Source organism: Cyanistes caeruleus, chromosome 2 (assembly GCF_971803275.1).
Source record: "Cyanistes caeruleus chromosome 2, bCyaCae1.hap1.1, whole genome shotgun sequence".
In the NCBI taxonomy this organism is placed as follows: domain Eukaryota; kingdom Metazoa; phylum Chordata; class Aves; order Passeriformes; family Paridae; genus Cyanistes; species Cyanistes caeruleus.
In genome coordinates, this window is record NC_141702.1 from 96,724,794 (window position 1) to 96,750,856 (window position 26,063).

General features: G+C 41.7%; 1 protein-coding gene across 1 annotated transcript in view; it reads right to left on the reverse strand.

Moving 5' to 3' along the window:
• Positions 1–6,688: 6,688 nt before the first annotated feature.
• Positions 6,689–26,063, reverse strand: part of PKDCC (protein kinase domain containing, cytoplasmic) — a 35,853-nt gene continuing 16,478 nt past the window's right edge. Inside the window, exons 3-7 of the mRNA XM_086878466.1 lie at positions 24,122–24,393; positions 20,192–20,271; positions 19,265–19,372; positions 9,531–9,704; positions 6,689–7,944 (exon numbers count right to left, since the gene is read on the reverse strand). Coding sequence (XP_086734592.1) covers positions 7,859–7,944; positions 9,531–9,704; positions 19,265–19,372; positions 20,192–20,271; positions 24,122–24,393 — 720 coding nt within the window. The 3' untranslated portion in view covers positions 6,689–7,858. The remainder of the gene's footprint in view (positions 7,945–9,530; positions 9,705–19,264; positions 19,373–20,191; positions 20,272–24,121; positions 24,394–26,063) is intronic.

The following is a 26,063-nucleotide window of genomic DNA, read 5'->3' on the forward strand; positions in this document are numbered from 1 at the left end:
TGTTTCCCATTATATATATTCAAGTGACTGCCTTGCACACACTGACTCATGAGGCTGGTTTTTATTTTCACAAAATATATAACCCTATTTGAATAAAATACAGATGGTGTCCAATACATTAAACACAGCAAATTTGCCATTCCTTTCTCCATCCTCTCTGTGTTCCCTTCTCCAGATTTTCTGTGGCTGTATGAAATCTTATCAGCCTCAACAGCTTGGAAAGGACATAGCAACAGAAATTTGATGCCATTGGTTTGCTGCAATAAACAATGTGCATTTTTAAAAATTATTAGCATTTTTTAGTAGGGTTCTGCATTTGGAGCTGTGCTTTAAAGTGAGCTTTGTGCCCCTTGGAAGGTACTGAACAGACAGCTTCACATTGCCCTGTGGTAGAGTTTGAATAAAGGGCAATGAACATGGCATATGGCACCAAGGTCCCAGGTGACAGATGGAGCAGATTCAGCTGCCTCTAACATCACCAAGCAATTTATAGAGAAAAAAGAAGGCCATATACAAGTGTATAGGAAATTACCTAAGTAAATTAGTAAAAACTGCTGAAATTAATTGAAGAAAAACCCATTCTAGGTTTGCTCTGAAAAGTATATAACTATACTTCATGGTAAACACACACGTAACATTTACTTGGAATGCACAAGGTTTGGGCTTTTAAATAAGATTCTATCAGCATCACTAGATGGCATTGGAGGGTGCTTTATCTCATCATAAGGAAACAGTCTGTAGTATTTTTTATTAGGAACACTAAGTTTACATACTGAATTTATCCCAGACAAGCTGAAGGCATGTTCTATGGTGAGGGAATTGCAACATAAGGCAAGAACCAAGGCTGGCTGAGCAGTCACAGCATAGCTGCAGTCTTCTGCCACACACAAGGAGCCCATCACGTCAGAGCTAGAATGGGAGGACTGAAATCTGGAGAGAAATAAATGCAAAGGGTACTGAAGAAACTGTGAATTGGCATTACATGGGCTGGTGACTTCAGAGAGGTAAGAGTTAATCTCCCCCTGAGATGCAGGGTGGAGTTTTTTGACTGCATATTTGGTTTTCCCCCACAGCAAATGATACAATTTTTATAAAAATGGTATTTCTAGTTTTGTTTCGCCTTTTTTACTATATAGTTCTCATGTCCCTTTCCTATTACTTTTAGAATGAGACATATTTGCCATCCAGTGATATTTGTGGTTAGCTTCATCGTCCAGTTTGGAATTACTGCTAACTTTAGCCACCAATTCTTGTCCATTGATTGTTACCGCCCAGAAGCCAGGCAGAACCAACTGCACCACAGCTACCCTGGTTTCTGAATTACAAGAGTATTACTATATTCATAGAGCTCTCTTTTACTCCTACTCTTTAGTAGCTGGTGAAAAGAGGCAAAGAGGAATTTGTTCACCTATGAATACAAAATTCCAGGAGCTCAGTCTCTAAGAAATGGACTGTATATCAGAATAATTACAGGCCATGGAACATACATTGCAATGTAAGGCAGCAAAACGGTGACTTCTTTTCACATCTGCCATTTTGACCCACAATCTAAGCCATTAAACTTTTCAGTTCTCCAGGGAAACAGTGCAGAGTCTGTTCACAAATTCACTGCGTGAATGTGCATTATTTTTTCCTCTGTAATATTCTTTCTACTTAAGAGCTGTCATTGACCAAAGTTCTATAATGAATCACAAATCAGAGCCCTGTACAAATCAAAACCTGACATTTAATTGAAGTGTTCTCATTCTTTAAAAAGGCTTTAGGTTTGTATCTCGTGGTGGTTAAAGGACAGGATGGCAAAATATGTAAAAAAAGTAGCATGCATGCTGATCAACAACTTGTGCCCAAGAATGAGGCAGTACCTGCCAGTAAGTCATATGAGGTTTTTCATAGGTCATGAACTCACACAAACCCAAGGTCTTGTATAAAACATTAAATACACCCAGTTCTAAAAGTGCCATTGTGCCCCTGGCCATCTATTTGTCTGACTGGCTACTCTGCATTCCTTCTGCTCTATTTATGGAAAGCTGTAATTCATAAATACCAATTTGTACCATTATCATCATACATGCCAGGTACTTGTAGTGTTGAAAACTGGAACTTGTTCTTAGGGCATACTTGAAGCTGGCATATAGAAATAGCATTATACCTATTAAATACTATTAAATATGTGTAGAATTAATATTATCTTCCTGGTATTATTTATTAAATAATATGTCTTTAATTTTCTGTGTCTTGTTAAAGCTTCCATCTAAAAGAAAGATAAGTCTTCGTGTTATTGTTTAAATTTCACAGAAACCTACACGTGCTCACATGGTCATGTACATATGGGAAAATCAGTGTATTTTTCCTCACTTATATGGTTCAAACATTTAGGTCCAAGGGGTAGGTTTTACTGAGTTCCTTCTCCATAGATACTTGGAAATCTAACAGTCTGGTACTGTTTTACGTGAACATAAATCAAGATTAACTGATCTACACTGGTAAAATCAAGCTAAATAAGATCAGGTTCTGATTTTATCATTTCAAGTAGCCACTGGATAGTTTAGTCTTCCTTCTCAGCCTCCCAGTCATTTGCTGAAAAACTGTGGTTAGCAGGGATTTTTTGTTTAAAAGCCACAATTCCCAATAAATGTGTTGTTTTCCCTCTGGCTTGACATCAAAGACAGTTTCATAATGAGAGTGGCTCCTACTGAATTATATTTCCCATCAGTTTGCAGAGAAGTGGGGCACCTATTACACAAAGGCAATTGTTGACTGTACGCAACCACAAAGGGAAGCAACACAACATCTTGTTTCCTTCACATTTTTTAAATGCACCTCTTAAAAGCATCCATTCCAATTAGGAAAAAAATCACTTGTACTTACTTGCAAGAAACTTGTTAAGAGTTCAAATGTAGAGGCCCATGTCTGTGTTGATGGAAGGACAGGGACTTGGCATGCCCTGGGAGCTCTAGAGGAGGGCAGCCCAACATGTTTCACTCCTGCTTAAAACACAGAGAAAGGAAAAAAATATATTTTCATGACCAAAAATAAAAGGATTCAATGATAACATCTCAAAAAACATTAAGCAGAGTATGACTATGAAGTGACAGAATCACAGAATGACCAGGTTGGAAGAGACTTTCAAGATCATCCAATTGATGAGTCCAACTGATGCCCTAATATCTCAACTAAACCATGGCACCAAGTGCCACATCCAGTCTGTTTTTAAACACATCCAGGGATGGTGACTCCACCACCTCCCTGGACTGACCATTCCAATACTTCATTACCCTTTCTGTAAAAAACCTTTTCCTAATATCCAACCTATATTTCCTTTGGTGCAGCTTGAGACCGTGTCCTCTCATTCTGTCAGTTGCTGCCTGGAGAAGGAGACCAAACCCCACCTGACTACAGCCACCTTTCAGGGAGTTCTAGAGAGTGATAAGGTCACCTCTGAGTCTCCTTTTCTCCAGGCTGAACAATCCCAGCTCCCTCAGTCATTCCTCACAGGGTTTGTGTTCCAAGCCCCTCACCAGCCTCGTTGCCTCCTCTGGATGTGCTCAAACATCTCAACATCCTTACTGAACTGAGGGGCCAGAACCGGACACAGCACTCAAGGTGCAGCCTCACCAGTGCAATATATAAAGTCTTTATATACTGCCTGCTTTCCACCAATGTTCCTCTTCTTCTTTGAGTCCTTTTTTTTTTTCTGCAGTCAATTGGTGAAAACTTCAGATGAGTCTTTCAACCCAAATCTGCCTGATTTCTTTCAACACCATTTCACATTTTGACCAAAAGGTTAAGGATATGTTTTCATCAAAAAAACTTGTGAAGAGTCTTGCCATTCCATTTTTTCTCTCCCCACCCCCAGCAGTAGGTAGTAGTTAAGCTTTCATAGAATTTAGTGCTAAAGAATAAAATATAAGGCTCTCCCTACCAAATCTGAACATCACTGTTCACATCATCACTGTTCATATTATTACTTCCTGACAGGCAACATAATATGATCTCTGGATATTCACTACCACCTTCCACATGCTTTGAATTACAAATCCTCTTAGTACAAGTTGATAAGGTGGATTTCAGAGGCAGGGACAAGGTCTTCACTGTGCACCTACCATGGTCAGGTCCTGCTCCAGGTGAATGTCCTTGTGGTTCCCACACCGCAGAGAGTAACTGCAACAGGAAGAGCTGCCTTCATGCCAAGTTGCTGTCCTCCCTGCTCCCTACTCTGCCGTTCCCACAAATCTCATGGGAAACTTGATCATGGCTGGCAGAAGAGCTAAGCAAAATGCCTCAGTGAAGCAGTGACAGGCTGGGCAAATAACAAATAGTTGTACTACACTGAACTCCTTTATCTCATGGTGAAATAGCACCTCCCTGACATTCTTTGCCAGCATCTCACTGCCCATCCAACCTCCTGCACTCCTTATACAAACTTACCTGAACTTCTCAGCTGGAAACAGGACCCGCTTGTTTTCAGGCTTTGTCTCACAGCAATGAATGCTCATGGAAATATTACTAATTCCACCACAGATTTTTCCCAGATGTGATGTGAGTTGTGACCACCTGTTTGAAGCTGATTGCAGGGGACCTCAGCTTTCTACTTAAAAAGACACATTGAAGTTGGAGAGAAAGCTCTGAAAAATGAGCTGGGATAAAGCAGTAGGCTCAGACAAGACAGAATAAAATAGAACACAATTCTATTTTGGACTAAGTGAAGATGAAAGCTCTTGGCATGTCTCCCTGCAACCCTCAGGACATCAGGCTGAAGTTGGTCCTGCTCAGTGCTTGTTTCATTGCCTGGAGCCTGTTCCCAGTGGTGGGGCTAGAATCACCTCCTCATCAAACTATCACGAGACAGTGGGCAGCTCCTGGAGATGCTCTGAGCCTCAGACCAGCTGGGGCAACGTGGTGCTGGACTGGGCCAAACACTCAGCGCAGCCCCTTGCAGAGCTGCAGCACCCATTGCCTCACACAGCTCTCACTTCTCCAGATGAACTCAACATCCTGTTTAGCACTTCATTTTGTGCAGAGGCAATTGGTTTTTCACTGAGGAAATAAGCTCTCCCTGTTCAGCACGACACGTACATAAATACGTATACACATACACACACGTGCATGTGCACACACAGACAGCAGTCATTTAAAGCCCTGTGGGTGTCTTCTTTCATATTTCTACCTTGTGGCTTGAGGAAGCCAGGAAATGTAAAAAGCAGTCAAAAAGTTAGGGGAAAAAACAGATAGAAATGCCTTTTCCACAGAAAACATGAAGCAGGTCCCAGGCTGACTGGTCCAGACCTGCCAACTCACTCTGTGCCTTGCTTCCTCCTCTTCCTCCTACTCTGTTGCTTCTCAAGGGTTTCCATGCCACATGTGCCAGCCAGGCACTGCTGAATCAGATCCACTGCTGCAAAAATCACGTTCTCCACATAAATTCAGAATTTTACCAGTGCTTATTACAGTTGTTAAATTTTCTTATTGTAGTATCACACCTCTGTTACTAAGATTTTAATCAGCATTTCCACTGGAAAGCCTTACTCTCAGAGTTATAAAACCTGCCTGTATAAAGTTGATTACCACTGAAATTTAAAATCCAGCTTCTTGGCTCACAGCTATGTTTCTTTCTTGCTTACATGATCTCTGTTTGCAAAAGCTGATATAAATTGGTTTGGCAACTTTGTTTAATTCTAAGGATAAACAATTCCTGACTTAAGAGGCATTTTTTTCCAGTGTGCAGAAAGTGATGGAATGAAATTAAAGAAGTTGCCTACTACGACTTAGAAGTATTACCCTGGATGCCTTTTTTTTTTTTTTTTTCTTTTATATATTGGCATTTTTTACATAGGAGTGCAACTGAAGAATTTAAATTTAAAGAATGTTTTTAAATGCTGAGTATTTTTGGAACTGTGTAGTGCTTAATGGGAAGGAAATCACAGGAGGTTAAAGACTTTCAAAATACATACCAGCACCTCAGTGCCAACAACCCATATCACTTCAATGAACTGTACAGTATGTGTTGGCATGATTTATGCAGCAATTTTAAAAGAATCCATAGTGTTTGTTTATTACCACAGTGTGATTGATGGGTTCCTAAGTGCACGGTGACACAATCAGCTGAGCTATTACGGCTGGGAGTTTGATAATTTGTGAGTTACAGGCATTTCAGGACTTCACTTCAGCCAATTGCCAGAGCCACTGGGGCATCAGTGACCTCAGAGAAACTGCAGTGAGGTGAGACCTGCTGCCAGTGGTGTCACTGTCAGACCCTCTCCCCTGCACAGCCACACTGCTGCCCCCGACTTTCCCGACTCTCCTGCCCTGCCCCTCCCTGCCAGGGGCTGCTGCCCAGCCTCCCTTTTGGCCCAACGAGAAATTTCATCAAGTCCTGCTCTTACCATTGCCCCTTCCAAGTATAAGGGAAATATATAAAGCTGATACCAGCATAAGGCAAAGCACAGAGCAGCAAAGGCTGCTCAGGCACTGTCTGCTAACCATGCTAACCTGCTAACCATGACTCACTTTGTGACAGGCAACCGCATAGAAAAAGCCACCAAGCACTCCAGGCACCAACAGACCCTTCCCTGGGAGATGCTGGAACAACCTCAGTCCTTTATGCAAAAAATATCCCAATTTTGAGTTTACATAGAATACACTGGAACTCGGGCATTTATTTGAAACACAAACACACAAAAAACAAGAATAAAAGAAATTATATTTATCTTTTATTTTTATTTTTTTACAAAAATAAACAATTTGAGAAACAAAAGCACATTTTTCCTGACTGTACAAACTACAAAACAGTATGACATTGGTCACTTCAGCATTTACTTCATTGCTTTCACTGAAAGCAAATTCTCTAGACACACCCTGCCTTTAAGATGCATTTTATATAGAATTAAGGCTAGCATTCATTTGACATCATTAAGGTCATTGACTTCATTCACTCTAAGAATCAGCAAGCGATGCCTTAGAAAACCAAGGACCTGATGATAAAAGGTACAAATAACTGCAAGATAGTCATTAAATTAGTACAGTTCAACCAGCTGGACTGCTTTGCCAGTCTGTCAAAGATGTGGCTTCCTGAACAATTCAAACTGATTCAACAAAAGTCTTAAGCACAGGCTTAATTGTAAGCATATGCTTAGGCCTATCCAGCAAAGCACATGGCACTTGGGTAAGTCCCTGCCCTTTCAGTAGGACTATTCATATGCTTATGTGATTTGCTAGATTACAAAATGACTCTTTCAAATTAAAAATGAAACTTTATGATAACATTGGAAGCAAAAATGAAAATTAGTTGCAGTCTTGCAATTCTAAACATAAGCAGTTCCTTCCGTTTGACGAATATGCCGGCATTGCATATTCCATAGCTTTAACACAAATGCTGATTGTCCTCAGTAACGTTTGCTATTCAGCAGACAAACTGATACGCTTCAGTTCCTCTGTTGTGATTGTACGTGCCCAAATAAATATCAGTGTGGAGGATACAGGTTTCCCAGAGAAATGATCAGCTTTCATCCCTGGACACACATGTATAGGTCAGAAATGTTATGCTAACCTTGGTTAGAAAAGCCAGAGCCGCCAGCTGATTTATAACTAAAATTATACTCTAACAGTGTATCATCTCTTGTACTTTGCTTTGGGTTGTTCTGCTTTCTTTTTAAATCACATTTTCAAAATCTTGTTTTATTGCACATTCATCCTGGTCATGCAGGTTATTTCTTTAAAGTTTCCTTTAGCACTCTATAGATTAGAATGAGTAATAGTGCAATTATTTCTCCGGCCACAGCTGCCTTCTACCTAACAGCTGCCTATATTTATACACAAACAGCTCTTATCACTCACGTGTCAGACTGAGCCATTTTAGGTGTCAGTCTGTCACCTTCACATATGTTATCTTGTCAGGATCAGGCACAATATGATTTGAGGCCATCTTGAAGAAGACAAGCTGCCGACCTGCATTGAATAGGAAAGGAGGGGAAGGAGAAAATATTTAGAAGTGATGAGCAAAAGGTTGCCTACCTTAATATACTGACATTTCAAATTCTTCACACTTCAACCTATGCATTCTTCAGGCCATGCAAGACGTCTCTTAACTTCAGCTGGTATAAACCTGAACTGTTTTTGTCTAAAATGACACCAAAGTTCCCCTGGTTTTGGTATCTTTATTCTTACCTAATTATGGTCAAGATACAGCTGTGCACAGCTAACACAGTAAATGAAGGAAAGGTCTGAAGATTTTAATACAAATTCCATGTGGTCTTTAAAAAAGTATTTTGAGACTCCCACTGATAAGAAAAGTCTTGAGTTCAGTGCTTAAATGAAAGACATTTGTTTGATTGTACAGAAGCAGAATCATATTTGCACTCTTGATCTTTACAAAACTGATCAGTGCAATGTATATTAAACATGACTTTCTCTGAAACAGCTCTTGTTGATTGCTTTGTAGCTATGGGCTTTAAACAAGCTGTAACGAGGTTTCTGGTCCACAGACAAAAAGCAGCAGCAAGTGACAACAGCCTGGGTAGCATAAGGCACCTGCTGAATGTATATCCAAGGCCAGTGAGAGCTGAATTTGGCAAGGTTTCTTTGTTTGGTATCTGTGGGAGCCACAGCACAGCTCTTCTATCTCCCCACACTCACTGACCTGGCACCTTATTCACATTCCTGCCTCCCAACAAGCTCCTGCTGCCCCACAGACCTTCAAAATCACTGCCTTTCCTTGCAGCAAAGACCACAGAGATACACTCCATTATCTGCTGTACTTCTGCCTTCCCTCTCTAAACCTGAGAAAATCAAATGCTATTTGCTCCCAGCCTGCCTCTCTAGGGGGCTCCCAGAACATTACTCTCTTTGAAAGTATCACATGGCAAATAGGATGCCTCAGCTGCTGAGCAAAGGTTTCTGAGGTTCTGAGCTGCAGGTTTCAGGGACTCAAGTGCTCGTGCATTAGGAATGATACGGCAAAGGGAATGACAAATCAGACTACAAATATTGCTGCTAAGTCCCATTTGCTTTTAATATTGCAACCTGAGATCGGAGCTGCTATAAGCTTCCTATGAATTCCCCTGAGCCAGAATAAATACTTTTTTAGTGTACTTATTAACTTCAATATTCCAGCTACAGATAGTCTGACATGATGACCTAGTAGTCACTGGTGAGCCATAGGCAAGGTTAACAGAAATTAGTTTTTTCTTGGTTCCATGGAAGTCCCTGTTAACACCTCCCAGAAGCACAAAAATGCAAAAGAATAACATTTCAGATCCTGTGGTTTGGTAACCTGGAGTCCACATGCTTAGCCCTCTAGTGTCAGCTCTTGTGAGCCTGTCTGTACTTTCTGCTCCCCTGACAGCTGGCAAAGAGAAGCCTCACCAAAAAGAATCTGCCTCAGCTGAACATTCAGAAACTACCTCACTTCTAGATGCTGCTGGTGGCTCCCACAGCCCAGCACAACACACTCCCCAGGCTGTATTAAAACACTTAAGAGCAGCCAGAATAGGTGACTCAGCTTCTGCTTCTGCTCCACAGCATCCAGGACCTACCTGTCCAAGTCGTCTGGTTAGTTAGGACAAAAGCTTTGCACTGGGAGTAGCTGTCACAGATCTCAATGGCTTCGTTGACATCAAACACAGAGAGGAGACAGCCCTTGTGATGGTAGGATGGCCAGCATCTGTAGTTCTCATCAGGAATAAAGGCTTCAGGCACCCGTTTGTACTCTGCAAATCAGAGCAATGCAGTCATTTGAAAGCTCCGGTAAACTGGTTGTTTTTAACAGGCAAAGTTTATTAGAACAGCTTAGGAGTAGGATATATGACGGAAAAGCTGACAGTTTAGACTGTACCAGCTCTGGTTTACTCCCAAATGTGTTTATAGCTCTGCACCTTACTTTCCTTTTCCTTTCCTCCTTTCTTCTTCTCACCTTTTTCTCCACAAAGCGTCTGTAAATAAACAGTCTGTGCACAAAACCCCTTCCCCTTCCCCACTGCGGAGGCGAGGCTTTGGTTTTATTAGGAGTTTTACAGGAAGAATGTCCCATTGAATAAACAGCATCCACTTGAATGAACTGACTCACTGTCCTACTTCTCAACAGCGAGCAGGATTGTCGGGGTGAGACCTGACCAGGCGTTCCCAGCCCTCCCTCTCCCTCAGAAGAGCATGCTATTTTTCTCTGGCTCCTTTAGAGAAAGAAGAAAAGACAGGCTTTTAATTAAGCAAACTTTTTTTGCTTGCTCAGATTAGGACAAAAGAGGAGTCGCTTGATGGGCCTCTGAAGAGAAGGGGGAGGAAAAGTAGCGGGAGCATGTCAGCGTGGTCCTCGCCCAGCGCCTCCGCGCTGCCCCACCGACTGCTCCTCTCCCTTGGCTGCCGTTCAGTCTCACTTGCCTTTATGAGCTGCCTCTTGTTCTCTGTTCACAGCGCCTCTCACTTTCCCAGCCACTAACGGGGCTTTCTCTAATGAATGCATCAGCAAATTCAACTGATCATTTATAAACATTTCTATTTAGCCTCCAGACGCACAAATTAATGGTTCCCTCCTGTCTCTCCTCCCCATGTCCTATTCAAAAAACTAAATACATTCTATATTTCTTCTAATTGTATCTATTATGGAAACCAGAGCTGCCTGCCCCGATTCACAGCCTATTCTTAAGTCACTTTGGTTCAGGCGTTTTCTGCTTGGGTCTGCTGATTCAGCCTGCTAATATTTCATACAGCACATTGTATGAACACCACCAAGTCAAAGGCGAGTGTGTCTGCTAGTCCAAACTGTCAGTATTTCAACTGGGAAAAGAAGTGCACATTCACAAGTGCTCATTCTCACCACACAGTCTGAAACAGTGGGAAACAAATGTAGTAAATACACTCTATTTTAAGCCTTAGCTCATTAAAAGTATCGTAAGAAACATTCCCAAACAAGAAGCAAAATCAGAGCTAATCACGCTCCAGTTAAATCAAAAGCAAGAAAGTTTTCTTAATTCAGAAAATGCAGATTCATGCACAAGAAGAAAAAAATTCAAAACGTAGTTCCACATTATGACCAGTCATTTCTCCATGAGAAATATTTATGAATTTCTTCTGAAGAGAAGTCAGAGCATAAATCAAATCGATGGTGAGGTAAAAGTCCCTTTTTTCCCAGTTTCTGTATCAACTGTAGTGTAATAATAATTGAATGTAACAGAATATTGTCTTATGTCCACATGGCAACTGCTGAGTATTGATTTGTACCTCACAGCCTAGGACAGTAAAATGATGTGCACAAATTAAAAGCATAAGAAAAACCAATTCCCTGAAGTTAGCACCATATATAACTACTTGTATCAGCATACATGTTACGTTGACTGGATATAAAATGTGATTATCCACAGCTCCTCTTTGCAAGCCACAGAATTGTCACCTCACACTGCACTGTGCCAAGCTCCACGCCACAGAGGACATCCACAGAAGAGTGGTCCTTGCTGTGGCAGCAGGAGATGAAGCATCTGCCTGATTTTCAGTGACAGCAGGGAGCGTGTCCCAGCCCTTGCTGAGGGCACTTTGGGAGTCTGACGGGCTCCACGCTGGGGCTGGGAGGAAGCTGCAGCATCCCTCAGCACACCATCACAGCACTAAGACAGCAGTCCTGCAAAATATCACCTATTTTGCTTCACACAAGGGAGAAGCCCACCTTGAGAAATTTAATATTTAAATTATTTCAATATTTCAATTCCTCTGAGCACAGATATGTTTCCTAATAACACTTAATATAGCACTTCCCTTCTCCTCAGTACTGTTCCCAGTACAGCTCTTAGGGGTTAGACTTTCAGCTGACATACACAGACTTCAAAAGAGCAGCAATGATTTACATGACCTGAGGATAAAGTTCTCCCTTTCCATTGCCTTTTTCAAGGTGACCGAGCCTGGTAAATCATCTGGGCAGCTCAGACACATTAATCAACAGAGCTGGGCCAGCAGTAACTGCGATGGCAAGGTCCTGGTTTGAGTGCTCAAGTGAGGACGGAATCAGCCATGACAGGATGGTCTCACCACCCAGCAGAGCTCTGTGGCTGTCCTTTCTCTCCTTGCTGCTCCCTGCCAGTTCCTGGACAAGGGAAAGCCACCACTTCTCCAGTGACTCATGGGAACATACAGGAACGTGTGTGACACAGATCCAAAGAACATTTTCCTTTGGCTGTGAGATCACCAAGCACCACAGTGGAAACACAGCCACTGAAATCTAAGGGAAAGCACACAGCCACAGGGGCTCCACAAGGGCAAACTCTCAAACTCTGGCAGGGCCTCCAACTGGCACAGGCCACTGGATACCTGCAGTCTGGAGACTGAACCTATGCTGCCTGCAGGGAGGAGAGTGGGATGCAGTGAGAGGGAAAGGCAGGAAGGCAGCCCCTCTCTCCCCTTGCATGGCAAGCAGCAGCATTGGCTGCCTGGGAGTGCCTCCCCTTAGAAGCAACCACAAGGAGTAGAGAGCAAGATACACAATGGCCCTGGTTCCTGCTCCCACACCAGCCAGGCACCCCTGCTTGCCCTGGAAAGCCAACACGGGACCTCCTCTCAAACTGTTACAGTCAGAACTGATCAGAAACTCACTGCAACACCAACCAGGCGGTAGTATAAGCAAACTGCACTTCTCTTCAAAACTCAATCAACTCCAGCAGAGCAAAGCAGCTGCCTTGCCCATTTGCATGGCAAAGGCAAGTATCCCTGGAATCTCTTACTTTCATGGCAGTTTAGGGAGCTTACCATTTAGCTCCTATTTGTATGAGTTGTGAAGAAACACACTCCTCTCCTATGAACTAGAAGTACCTCCTGAAGGATGCTCCTCCACTGAGATGTGTCCCAGCCATGACATTAGGTCCAGCCCTCAGGAGAGCAGGGCTTCCCCTACACCTTTAAATTGAACACCACAATGCAGTTACTCAATTAAGCAGTACTCCAGTGGTTAAAAGACAGCTCCAGCTCAAGTTTTTGTCCTGCCAAGACCTGAAACTTGCTTAAATGGAGTCCTTGGAATTTGAAGGCTCACAGCAGTAAATCACATCATAAAAAGGTCAAAGTTCTGGTCAATTTCCAGACTAATGGTGTTTAAAAGCAATAAATGCTTGCCTAATACTATAAATGCAGCCATAAATTTACACTTTTGCATACATACACATAGCTTGACAGAGAGTACATAAAGTCTATCAAGGTAATGGCAAGGAACAGATCAGAGAAATGCAAGGCATCCCTACTGGTATCAGCAGAAAAAGAATCCTCTATCTACTAATTTTGTGAGGATTGAAGCAAATAAATGCAATGCAGTAAGCCTGATCTTGATGTTACTTAAAATGCATTTAGTCCAGAGTTTAACACAGAGGAGGTAATAGAAGAGCTCACAATTAGATAGGTTCTACTCCAAAACATTTTTTCTTGTAAACATTTTGGAACTTCAAGATACCTTGCTATGCTGAACCCAGGCGATCCCCAAAAGTCTTGTTTTGTGATGGTTTTTATAGTTTTAAATATTTTTACAAGGTTGTTCTGATCAATCAAAACATGCTGGTTTGATCAGGCCAAAATCTTAGAAGTTTCTTAGCATGTTAGCCACATCCCCATGATGGCCACAGTGATCCTCAAACCAAGATCACTCACTTGTTATGACAAGTAAGAGAGGCATCTTTAAAAGCATCACTGACCAGTGCAAGAGCTATATAAAAAAGCCAATGCTTTAAATTCTTATTCTATTTTTTTTCCATCAAAAACCACCTGCATTGTCCCAAAGCCGACTACAATCTATAAACATACTCATTTTCACTGTACTAGACTGAATCACATAAAGAGCTCCACAAGTATATAATAAACTATGTGAAACCGCCTGTGGTTTCCACCCTTTTAGCCTGTCTGAATCACCCTAAATCTGACTTTAATCAGTCCTAATGACCGTTTATTTCAGCCACAGCAGCCAGACTGCATTTTTACTACCAACTCCAGCTACTTATTGGAGATTTGCCCAGTTGTCTTATCACCTGCCAATACACTGTGGGTCAATGACAGAGACACAACCACGTTCATCCTTGAGAGAAAAGTCATGTTGCCCCTCTTTCTCCCTCCTTTTTTCCTCCAGTCTCAGGAAGAACACTGGCAGTCAACTCTGGAATTGCTTTTGATTGCTTTCCTCACAAGTAAGCAGAAAGAGCCGGATCTTGCCAATATCAGCAAAAAGTGGTATTGAGCAGTGTTTTGCTCTACAAACAGTCCCCTCTGATTCCAAGGGAGCTTTTGGAGAACAGTATTGGATCCAAAATAGACAATAATACACTGATGTTTTTAGTACGCTTCATTTTACGCTGAACTTTTCCTCATGTTCCAATAGCTCACATTTAAACACGCTTCTGACAACAGGCCCCGCAAAGCACCCTGCACAGTTTGCTACAAAGAGCGACTTTTTGGTGTGTCTGAGGAAACGAGAGGGCAGGCCTGTCCCGCAGGCCTCTGCTTTCAATCAACCCTGACGCATCCCAACTGTGTGGAAAGACAGGCTGGCCTGGCAGGACACGACTTTGCAGTCAGACAGGAGCTAGCCCTGATCTTTTGGGGAGTGTTTCCGTCCTCTGGCAGTTTCCTGCGCACGGGCTGGGAGCGAGGCCTTGCCGCTTTTTATGCGCTTCCATTGTGCTCGCAGTAGAGCCATATTTAAATCGGTATGCAGGCTGTCACCGAAACACAAATAAATTTTGAGAGGAACGACATGTTCCCTTGCATTTTATTCCTGTTAACATGACACAGCTGGAACATTTTTCCTGCCTCATGCCCAACATCCCAGGGAGCTGTTCCATACTCACAGCCACCTCTGTGGTACACACCAATTTACCAAAGGCAACGAACCCAAAATGTCCTATAGACGTTTAAACATTGCATGTGATCCACTCGATCGTAAGAACAATAATGCTGGTGATGGACAAGGCAGAAGTTGCCTAGGGCTACATGTTGGTAAGCTTGAAGATAGGTGTCCACAGGATTTATAAAAGACACCGTTTAGTGTTCTGGCAGGGAATTGAGGACCTCAGCAGAAAGTATTTTGCTGTGCAGTGCCAAGCTGGACAGGGAGAAGTTTAGCAACAGCAGAACACATTGCTCAGGGAGCAGGGAAATGGTTTGCACAGTGGTGGAGATACAGGTGAGTGGTGACTGCACAGCTGCACAGACCCACTGAGCTGCCAGTGCCACACGGGTGCAAAGGAACCTGCTCCTCTATTCCTGTGTGCTGGGATTGCCTGGCTCCTGGTGTGAGAGCCCTCCAAGCAAGGCAGGCTGTAAGGGGAGACTTTCTGCCCTGTGCACCTTTCCCCCTTAGCCCTGAGGGCTCTGGGAAAGGGACACCAGAGGCGCACGTACAAAAATAACCAAAAAATTATAAAGCTGATAAGATTTATTATATTATGATAGAGTAGGAATTTGGGCTCCAGTTTGTAAAGTGATTTTAATAATTCTTGGGTGGATTTACAATTTCCTAAACAGGTTGCTATAGTGACCATGCAGAATATTTTTTTCAAAACACTGCTGTACTGTAAATATTTACATACAGCATAATCCTGCCAAACTGTCTTGAGACAAAGGAAAACACAACGTGTCTTTGCTTTATGTCCAGCCTTCCAGCTTTTTTAGCTTTGAGAATGTGCTTTCAGATAACAACAGCAGCTAATTACAGCTTTCTCTGGGCTTGCACACCTCCAGATCAAATAATGGGTCATTTATTAGCTTTAATGAACAACAAAGCTATCCAATTCATAAGCGTTAGCTGATTTCACGCATTTCTGAATAAATTCTGAGTTAACTCAAGGGCTGAGGCTTAGCTCAAGGGCCAGATACTCAGTACAAATCACTGTCACTTGATTGAAGTAATAAAAATGTTGATACTGGGGCACGACTTTACTGATGAACACCAGTAATTTTTTTATAGTCTCCTTAATCTGGATAATTAATGGAATGCTTTAATCATTTTTAGATAACATATGCCAGAAGAAATACATGGTTCCTGTTTTAATTCACATTCTTCTGGATTCCAGCAAGAGAGGCCAACAGCCAATAGAATAGAAAAGCATTTGTTCCTGGTGTTGTTTTAAACGCTGCAATGTTCCCATATCAACATGAACAGCAGCGTGATTTATGACTGCAGAACACATACGCAGCTATCAAATGTCTCCCACGCCTCTACTCTAGGATACTAAACCAAAGTCCAGACCATAATATAATTTACAGCACTATAAAATCTTTACAACTGAAGCACAGTGAAAGCTTAATATCCAAGACCTTCTGTAATATGACTATGTCATCTTGTTAAACTTTATTTATGGGAACACTAGGGCTGACAAGAACTTTCATGTCACTTCCCTACTGCTTATCAATATCACCTTTCTCACTTTGTGGTGTTCCTAGGAGGAGGTCTTCCTTTCAAAAACATAAGTTCACATAGATAACACACTGTTTCCTCAATGTTAATGGTTTAGTTACGGCCTTACGTGACTTGCCCAAGATCATGATCTCGTCTTTCCTAGTATGAATTTACAATGCTCTATCCAAGATAATGCATAATTCCAAGCATTTAAGACCCAAGACAAATTCTGAAGCACCATTACCTGAACCTTCTGTAGTTCTTTTCAAAAACAAATGGAAACAAAATCTTAAAATTCTTGGATCTGAATTCTCCTCCCATTCTTTTAGTATTTCAAAATAGATTGTGCACCAGAAAGGCCTTATTTCTTTACAAACCTTTACATGCCAGGAGACTGGCATCACAAATTCTTGTCATTTCTACTACTTGTGAGAGCAAAAGTCCCAGGAGTGAGTGACCTTGTGAGACTCCTATCATCTAGAGCAAAATGGGTGCAAACATGTGCCTACCCCATCTTGGCACCCATTGGGGTATGAATGCAAAACTGATTAACTCTGATCTGGCCTGAGAACCAATGATCATCTTTAATTTTATCTTAACTTAGTACTGGGCTAAAAAACACCCTTCTTGAACTTTGTCTATGCTGCAGAGCAACACAAAAAACATTTTATAAAATCATGCAACCTTAATTTTTTTTTTTTCCTAACAGGCCCAAAGCAGGAGCTCAACCTACAGCTTGGAAAAATATTCCAGTTGTTCCTTTTCATCCCTGTCTACCCTCTACCGAGATCTATACAAAATATTCCACCTGCTCAGCTGTTCAGCCTTGGTTTCAGTGGCAAGGATGCAATCTTAGCTGGGAACATCCTGCCAGTAAAAGCTGATTCCCTGGACACCACTCCCTTCCAGGACAGCTGTCACCCTCTCCTGCAACTCCACTGTACCACAGGAGAATTCCTCATTCCACTATCTCCAAATAAATTCTAATTAAAATTTTCTAATTCCATAATTAATTTTTAAAATTCATTCCAACACAATATTAGTATCAAATATCAGTCAAATATAAGTTGAGGATAGCTTATGGTTGGAATTAAAATGATAAAAGTGGGTATGTAGGCACATTTTAACTCTCATGATATGACTTCTTCATATTTGTGTGGCAAGGAAATGGAGTCTTAAAATAGAAATAAATTACAACACCTTTTCTATTTTGTTAATGTGGCCTTAGAACAAACTAGAAACAGGCCTGCACATCTTAAATGCATGGCAGCTAAGTCTGAGAACACATCTAATCTAAGTATATTTTCTAGTAAGATACCAAATTCCTCAGGCTTGTCCCTGGTTGAGAACATTTTCCTATCAAGAAATTCAACATTACACTCATAGTATTTAATGTACATTATCCAATACATTACACAAAGCATCTAAATATTTTCAACATCTTTGGTCAAACTGTGAAGTGCCTAAGTCTATTAGCAGTGTCCTGCAAATAAAACATGCTCCTTGCACAGCAGGGCATTACCAACCATGAACATGGGTGTAGCAGATCCTGTGTCATGTTATTCAGGATTCTACAGAATTTAATGAACACAAAAATGTGTAATTATTAAAGTAGCTAAATATGCACAGAGCTCTGCTTCATATCAGTGGAAACCTGCACTGATACATTGACTACTGCTGTCCAAAGCTTCTCTCTTGTGAGTCTTTATAAACATGACAGACCTCTAAAATTCAAAAACTTCACCTCATCCTGATACAGCAATGAAATCTGGAATCAACCAGCATCACAGAACAACTTCAGCTCTCCTGGCACTTCTTCAACAACGGACATGTTTGTGCTATTGATTGTACTGCTGAAAATAATTTTGCTGTGTTGACAGGTATCACTCAGCACAGATTGTGATGAAAAGCTGAAAATTAGAAAGTTAAATGAACACCTGCAACAATTTTCCTGCCAATTTTACAACAAAATAAATATTGAATTATTCTGATAAGTGAGTCAAATTCATCCCTGGTATCATGGCCCTTCGAGGTTAACAGAGCTACAATCATAATGAATTTGGCTCCCGTGTCTCTTTCACTGAGCAAATGTTTCACTGAACTTTTCAAACCCCCTGTGCCAACATTCATCTTCATTTAGAACCCATCTTTCCCTCTTTAGTGGGCTTTTACAGCAAAGCCATAATTTTCCTATCAATTTGCAGTCAATTTTGTTGACAGTTTGACATGAACATTGCACGTACACAAAAATAATTTGCAAAACAGTTTTTAGACTTGTTGGGCTTAAAAGTCATTTCCAGCACACATAATATTATTTGACATGTACAATTCCACAGTCATCCTTCTAGGAAGAACATGCACCACTTCGTACCACAGCTTGAATAGACATATTATGAAAAAGATACTGTTATTTGGCCTTGTTTTCATCCTGTTCTTTTTTTCTATTTTTTTATTCTATTGCTAGCAGAAGCTGAAGGACACACTATTTTTCCCTTGCAAAGGAAGTAAAAATTTTAGTCTTCCAATCTACAAATGCTTATGTTACAAGAAATTCCTTTTAAGTCCCAGGAAACCCATGGGGGGTTACAGCCTCATGATTGGATTCTCCCCAATATATGTTCAGGCAGGTTTTGACATGATAAGAGCAGTTTGTGGATGTGATGAAACACATTTGCCATAAATCTGTCATGGAGAACTCCCTTTGGATTTCCTTATTCCTACCACAGCCTGCTCATACTTATGGATGTCCAGCTACATCACATAATGAGAAGAGTTACAGGAGGCTCCCAGGAAGCACGAAGCAGATAAACATGCGTGATTTCAAGGACCACTGAGCTTTGTTTTCTGTACATTAGCCTTTGCAAACCTCACAACAAAGTCTTGGATTGTAAATTTCAAGAAAGATGACTTTACCAGCTTTCGGCACCCGGGTTGTGTTCTGCAGGTACTCCCCACTCTTATACAGATTCAAAACTCTCTCCAGCTGAGCAGCTGTCTCATCTATTCCCCAGTGAAGCTCTCCTTTAAAAGCAGAGGAAAACAATGACTTAGATGAGGAGCATCCTGCACAGGACAAAACAAGGTTTCATTTGAATGAAGCTCTAAGCATGGGAGCCCCATGGTGCCCAGCCCAACCTTGGCAGGGCTGTGACATGGGCAGGAAATCCCTGAGGACTGGTTGACCCAGGCATTCCAGAGGCTGGCTTGTCCAGCTGGTAGCCCCAGGCCTGCAGGCACAAAACACTGAGAACTCCCCACAAGAGATCAACATCAGCTGGTACAGGAGCGCCAAAGCTTTGCTTGCTCACTAGCTATAGCCCAGCATCATTTATTTTCCCTTTGGATGCACACTGGAGGAAGGCACTGAAAAAGCCTCAAATCAGTGTTACAGGCAACTACTCTTGTCTCAAAGTCACTGCCTTGGTGATCAGTGAAAATCTATGGAAATGTCATTTATGCCTCTGGCTTCTGAGGAATAAAACACCACTGGTATCATTGACAATGAAAAAGTATCCTGGTGTTATCATTAAAATTTCCCTTTCCAGGGACAGAAATTCTTCCAGACCCCACAAGGAATTGCATTCTGATGCAGTTCACCCCAGTGCTGAGATGTCAGGATGAAACAAATACCCCCAATGAAGCCTAGGTAAAATATAAAAATGGGGTTTATCTGGGGTATGGGCCCATTCTTGCCTTCTTGGTATGGGAGCAATTTTATCCTGGATAGAAAAACAATCTAGTTCTATTGCAGTAAGCACAAAAGCATCACCCTCCCCTCCCAGTCTTAATAGTTACACTAAAAAAGCAACTACTTGGCATTACCATGTTTATTGTGATTACCTGTTGCATTGACTATCTTATCCAGTAATGGTCTCAGTGAGGATGGAGCACTGTGTGGAAGAAGATAGGTAAAAAAAAACCTGCAATAGAAAAGTAACCGATATTGACTTTTTTTTTTTTTTTTTTTGCAAGAGTTTACAAATATCTTGGTAACTCCTGAACATCACAAGGAATAAAATTCCTATTGCTTACATGCCACTGACCTGTTCAGGAAATACAATGGTATTCTATACTCAAATAAATGCATAGCTGAGACAATTCACACAGAGCTGTCTGGCCTACCCAGACCACGCTGCTGCATACAAGGCTGCCTTGTACCTATGTAAATGTTCCATTAATACAGCAATTTGCTGTGAAGCCCCATGGATTGTAACCATTTGCAAAGCTGTCTGTACTTCAACAAACTAAAAGGATGCCATCAACCCCATAAATCTTGGAACTGTTTGTTTGTTTTTTTTTTTCAAACCTTGAAAATGCATAGATTAGATTTCTGTTCATTTCTAATAAATGGAATTATTGTTTTCTTTACTACAGCTATATTAAATTTTCAAGTTAATTGCAAGAAGAAAGCAACCTTCTATTCTTTTAATGCTGCTGGAATACGGAATGTCCTCTCTATTCCTTTTATTTATCTATAATCAAGATACATTCATGTAGGTATTCACTGATGGATGCAGAATCACAGATTCACAGAATGGGGAGGTTGGAAAGCACCACTGGAGGTCAGCTAAGTCCAGCCTCCCTGCTCAAGCAGGGCTCCCTAGAACAAGTTACTTAGGATTGTGTCCTTGTGACTTTTAAATATCTATAGAGAAGGAGATTCCACAACTCCACTTTAATATTTTTTATTACAAAAGAAAAAACAATGTGCCATTACCATCCCTTGAAGTACATTATACTCCTAATTATATATATATAATTATATATATATATTATATATATAATTTATATATATTATAATATATATATTATATTATCCCTTAAGTCCATCATACTTCTCCTTTAGACTTCTACTACTCTGCCAATACTACAAACACCTATTGCAACCAACTCAGTGTCACAGAAACCTAAGATGGAGATGGACAAGTCAGGACCTGACAATATAAACAGAACTACTGGACATAAGTGTTGGCTAATGAAAAGAGCAGGAACACAATTGGTAAATTGCCCTGCTTCACATCTAACCTGAAAAGTGAGGTAAACAATTTTTCATATACAGAGACCACGTTGTCAAATGGAAACTCACAGGGATTCATGCTCAGGAGGGAGACCAGCAGATGTTTTACATAAGCACAAATTAGAAAATTCAGTTATTGATACCAAAAATTGATCATAGAAGCAAGTATTGATGAGCTGACACTCTATTTACACAATGAATATTTCTTTGAGAATGTAACTCCCTTTTTCACCCCAAACAAAAATGATGTTTATGGTTTTCCCAAGTGGGATAATCCACTTGGGTAGGTTTTCCTGATGATAAGTATGAAACAGCCAATGTAAATACATACAGGAATCTGAAGAGCAGCACAACATTTGTAACAAATAACTTGTCTGGTAAATTTTAGCTCATTGTTTTTGCTTAGAGATTATCCCTGAAGCAGAGTCCAACTGATTGTGAATAGTTCTTCACAAAAATTCAGTAGCTGTCACTAAGCTTGCTCAGTGCTGGCTGGAAGCAAGTCACGGAGGTTATTGTTTTTCTGTAGCCACAGGGCTACAGAAACATGCGACTGTTCTGCAAACACCCTCATGTGAAATCCTGACATGTACAGACACTGGAGTCTGCACAACTTATTTGCAGGAACATTTGTTATTCATCGATTCCAGGGCCAGTGGTGTCCCCTGTGATCTGCATAACACAGACTGTCAGATCCTTTTACATTCATTCCTACAAATTCCTTCTTTTTGAGAACTATCTGATCCTAATTTAAGAATTCTCAATGATGAAGAATTCATCTCAGCCATTGGTTAATAGTTCAAAATATTAATTATGTTTACTTTCAAAACTGTCCAGTGCTTTGGAAACTGTTCCCCCAAATATTTGGAGGAAAACACAGTGTGACACAATTGTGACAGGAGGTAACCATCTGAAAGCCAAGATGGGCCAGTTCTGGTAGAGGTTTCTCCCAAATGTTTTCTCTCCTTTAATTATTTACCTCATAAAGAAACCAGTGAGATAGACTTAAGTATGCTTCCAAGGTTAGGGTGTGCTGCATTTTAAAATTACAAGGGGTTTTGACTTCTAATAGCATCAGAGGGCACCCTCTAAGCCTATAGCAACAGAGCACACCTATGAAAATAATAAATTTAGCAGCCTATCCCTAATGAAGTGAGGATTTCACCCTCCAAGACAAGTACTAGGGTTTGTTGTAATACCTTAGCATGGGTGGTCACAGCCTCCCACAGCATAAATCCACCCATCAACAAAACCCTGCTGTCTCTATGGAATTAAGGCAAAGCAGGGGCTGAGAACACTGTGCATGAAATACACACTAGAGAGCAGTTCAAAGGCAATACTAAAAACTGTATTAGAAAAAGACCACTTCCTTCAGCGTGACCAGCAACCTGCCACAAGCCCACCACAGCACAAACATGTCCCCATTTACGACTGAGATGGATGGGTGCCTATTACAGGCTTCTTACCCAGAACCAGTAAAACAGTCTTAACCAAAAGCCAGCAAGCTAAGCAAGATCTTTAAGCCAAGCAAATGGAAATGGAAAATCTTGCAGGACACACTAAATACTGCACTGCACAACTGCAGAAGGCTGTCATGTGGTGCAGCCCATTTCAGTGTGGTCAGCTAATGCTACACACATGCTGGTGAGCGCTCTGTGACCAAAGCAGAAGGCTCTCTTTGGAGCAGCCTCTCCTCACTGTGGTTTGGAAGGCAGTGAATGGCACAGTACTTGAAAGGGAAGCCTAAGAAATGAGCACACCACTATGGCACTGCTCTGAGATCTCCATCCTCCTGTGTGGATCAGCCAAAGTGGCCGCCTGTCCCAGCAGCACCCATCAGACAGAGCGGCAATGGCAGGATGAGCGTGGCACTAAGCATCCACTACTGGCTCCCTGGAAAGCAGTGACATGGCTCCCCCAGCACCCCACACAGCCCTCTGGGGGTGTGATGGCAGATGGGGAAGAGCCAAGGCCACAAACACAAAGCCATCACCCAAAAGGACCCAGCTATAAATGTGGACAAACCTTTAGAATCAAATTTGGGAGATGGCTGCAACAGCTGAACGCTTCCTCCAGCATGGCCAACTGGTCCAGCATGACCCATCACCTCTACTGTGGGCATGGCACTGGGAGTCACTCCCCCAGCACCTGCTCACACAGACCCAGGGCTGGAAGAATGAAAAGCCCACCCTTTAAAAGGTTTGGGCTTAGAACCCATATTGTCAGCAACTGAGGGTGGTCCCAGCAGCTCCAGGGACACACTGGGGCTGTTACCCTACCACAGCTGTCTTCAGCAAGGCAGAGAGCACTGAGCCAGAGGGCAGGATGTGAACTGAGCTCTAAGTCTCCCTCTAAAGCCAGCCCTTTGCTCAGCTGGTGGTGTAAAACATGTGAAGACCCCTATTAACTCACACCAAAAAGCTGCTGGATCATCTCACCATAGAGCTTGCGAGCCCCCAGTTCCAAAAGTGCTTATGCTTCTCTCCTATGAAAATCTCAGCTTGAGTGAAGAATTCAGTGGGCTTCAACCAACACAGAATTAGACTGAGTGGTGAATCAGACTCAGAGTATGAAAAACATTTCAAATGTTATAAATGCCATGTATTTTCACAAATGGAACAATTATTCATGGCTTCACTTACTCCTGGGCTTTGGTTCTGAGACCATATGTGCTCATTGATGTGAATAACTCTAAAGGATGCTGGAGTTCTAGGCCCACTCTAAACTCTACAGGAGTTTATCTGATCACAAACCTGTAAGCATTGTAGAGATTCCTCTTTTCATTCATGCTCTGACACCGTCCCTCAACCGAGCAGGGCAAGGTGAAGTTTCTTGCAGGGAATTCCATGAAGCAGTCGCTGTTACTAGTGCAAGAGCTCTCCTCAACACTGGCATCATCCAGATCTGTCACCTTCAGCTCCCCATCCACAATCACAAACTGCCGAGGGCGAAAATCCAGTAATGTCACCGAGCCAAGAGGAGAGTGAGCCAAGTAATGCAGAAGCCGAACTAAGCTGAGACATATCTGAAACACAAAAATATGGGCACCTAGCATTATTTTCTCAGTGCAAAATATACAACAAAACCACTTTACCTGAAGATATGTCCATAAATTTATGGCTTAATATCAGCATTATAACTTATCCTCAAAACTAAATGTTGCAACCAAGGTATTTTTCACAGGATTAACATACTTGAATGTAAAATCCTGAGAGACTTGAAACAAAAATAAGCTTCTTTACAAGTGCTTTCCCACACTATTCTTGAAGCAGGGCTCATTGTTGCTATTCTTACTTTAAACAGAAATAAAAGCATTAACTTTTAATAACATTATGCACAGGCGCTGACCACACAGTCTGATCCTGCTCTTTACGAACTGCAGGTCTGGAAATTTTGGCTGGACTGCCCAGCACCCACGCCTGGAGCCCCAGGTGCAGAGAGTGTCTGTGTTGCCTCTGTACCAATCCTGCCTCTTGACTGTTTTTATAATTTTTTTCCACTGTTTCCTCTGATTTTTTCCTTCTTCCTTCCTCCTCCCAGGAAGAGGAGCTCCACGGGTCCAAAGTAACTCTTCACCATGCCTCAGGCTAAGTCCATATGTCTGTCTACCTTGACAGGTCTGCCTTGGAGGACCCTCATGCACCACTTTGAGCCTGAGGTGGGAGCTCTGTGCTGATGTTTCACTTTTCCACTCCAAGTTAGAAACTTGAGTAACTCTTACTAGACAGCAACCCTGATGAACATTGAATTCAGCCCCCTTACCAGAGTCCTGTTTTCAATTCATGCATTCCTTTAGAGTCCACTACGTAACCTATTAATCCAAATGTCGCAGTAATATGAACACAGTTAAATACTGGAATTTTTATTTTATGTATTAAATAAATAACAGGTCTTACTCAGTTTAGCAGGCTTTTTACTGTTTATATGTAATCTTTGTTTTCTATTAAAATACAATTTTAAGGGCACGTGCATTGAGGTAGTCAAATCCAAATTCAGACTAGGAGCTTAGACAATACACTCAAGATTGCAGCTCAATGCATCCTTGATAAAAAAGCTGAGCACAGCTGAAGTTATCCCTCACAGACACTTCACTTGTGAGATGTTAGGACCATCTCATGCTCCTACACAATCCTTCTCCTGGTTGACCTGACAAGAACATTTTTCTCCTACTTAGAAGACACCATAGTTCGTATGGAGATGTTTCTGGGTGTATACAAGCCTGGTTATGGGATGCTAAACTTGACCAGTCTTACCTCCCCCTTGGAAGGACACAGAACTCATGTCTGTGTTATTCTGCAATACAGTGCAGAGAAAAAGCCCATCCAGCCCAAGCTATCCTATAACATAGGTATCTTCAAATGTCAACAAAACAAGAATTTAGTTTGAACAAACCCACAGGTTGTCATCCAAAATTATTGTCTTTTCTCAAATGCCCCTGCTCCTGCATCAGCAACCTCTGTGCCCAACCCCAGCAGTCTCTGCCATGCAGACCTGATGCAGGATGGGACTGCAAATGCCCCCTTACAAAAAGGTTTAAGGACACAGGTAAAAGCTTTGCTCTGTGTCACACACCTCTGGCTTACTCAGCTTACTGCTGAATCTGTCCACACAAGGGAATTATCAATTGTAGGAATAACCTCATGGACTTATGCAGTCATTTTCAGGACTGGACCACAAAAAACTCTCACATATCAA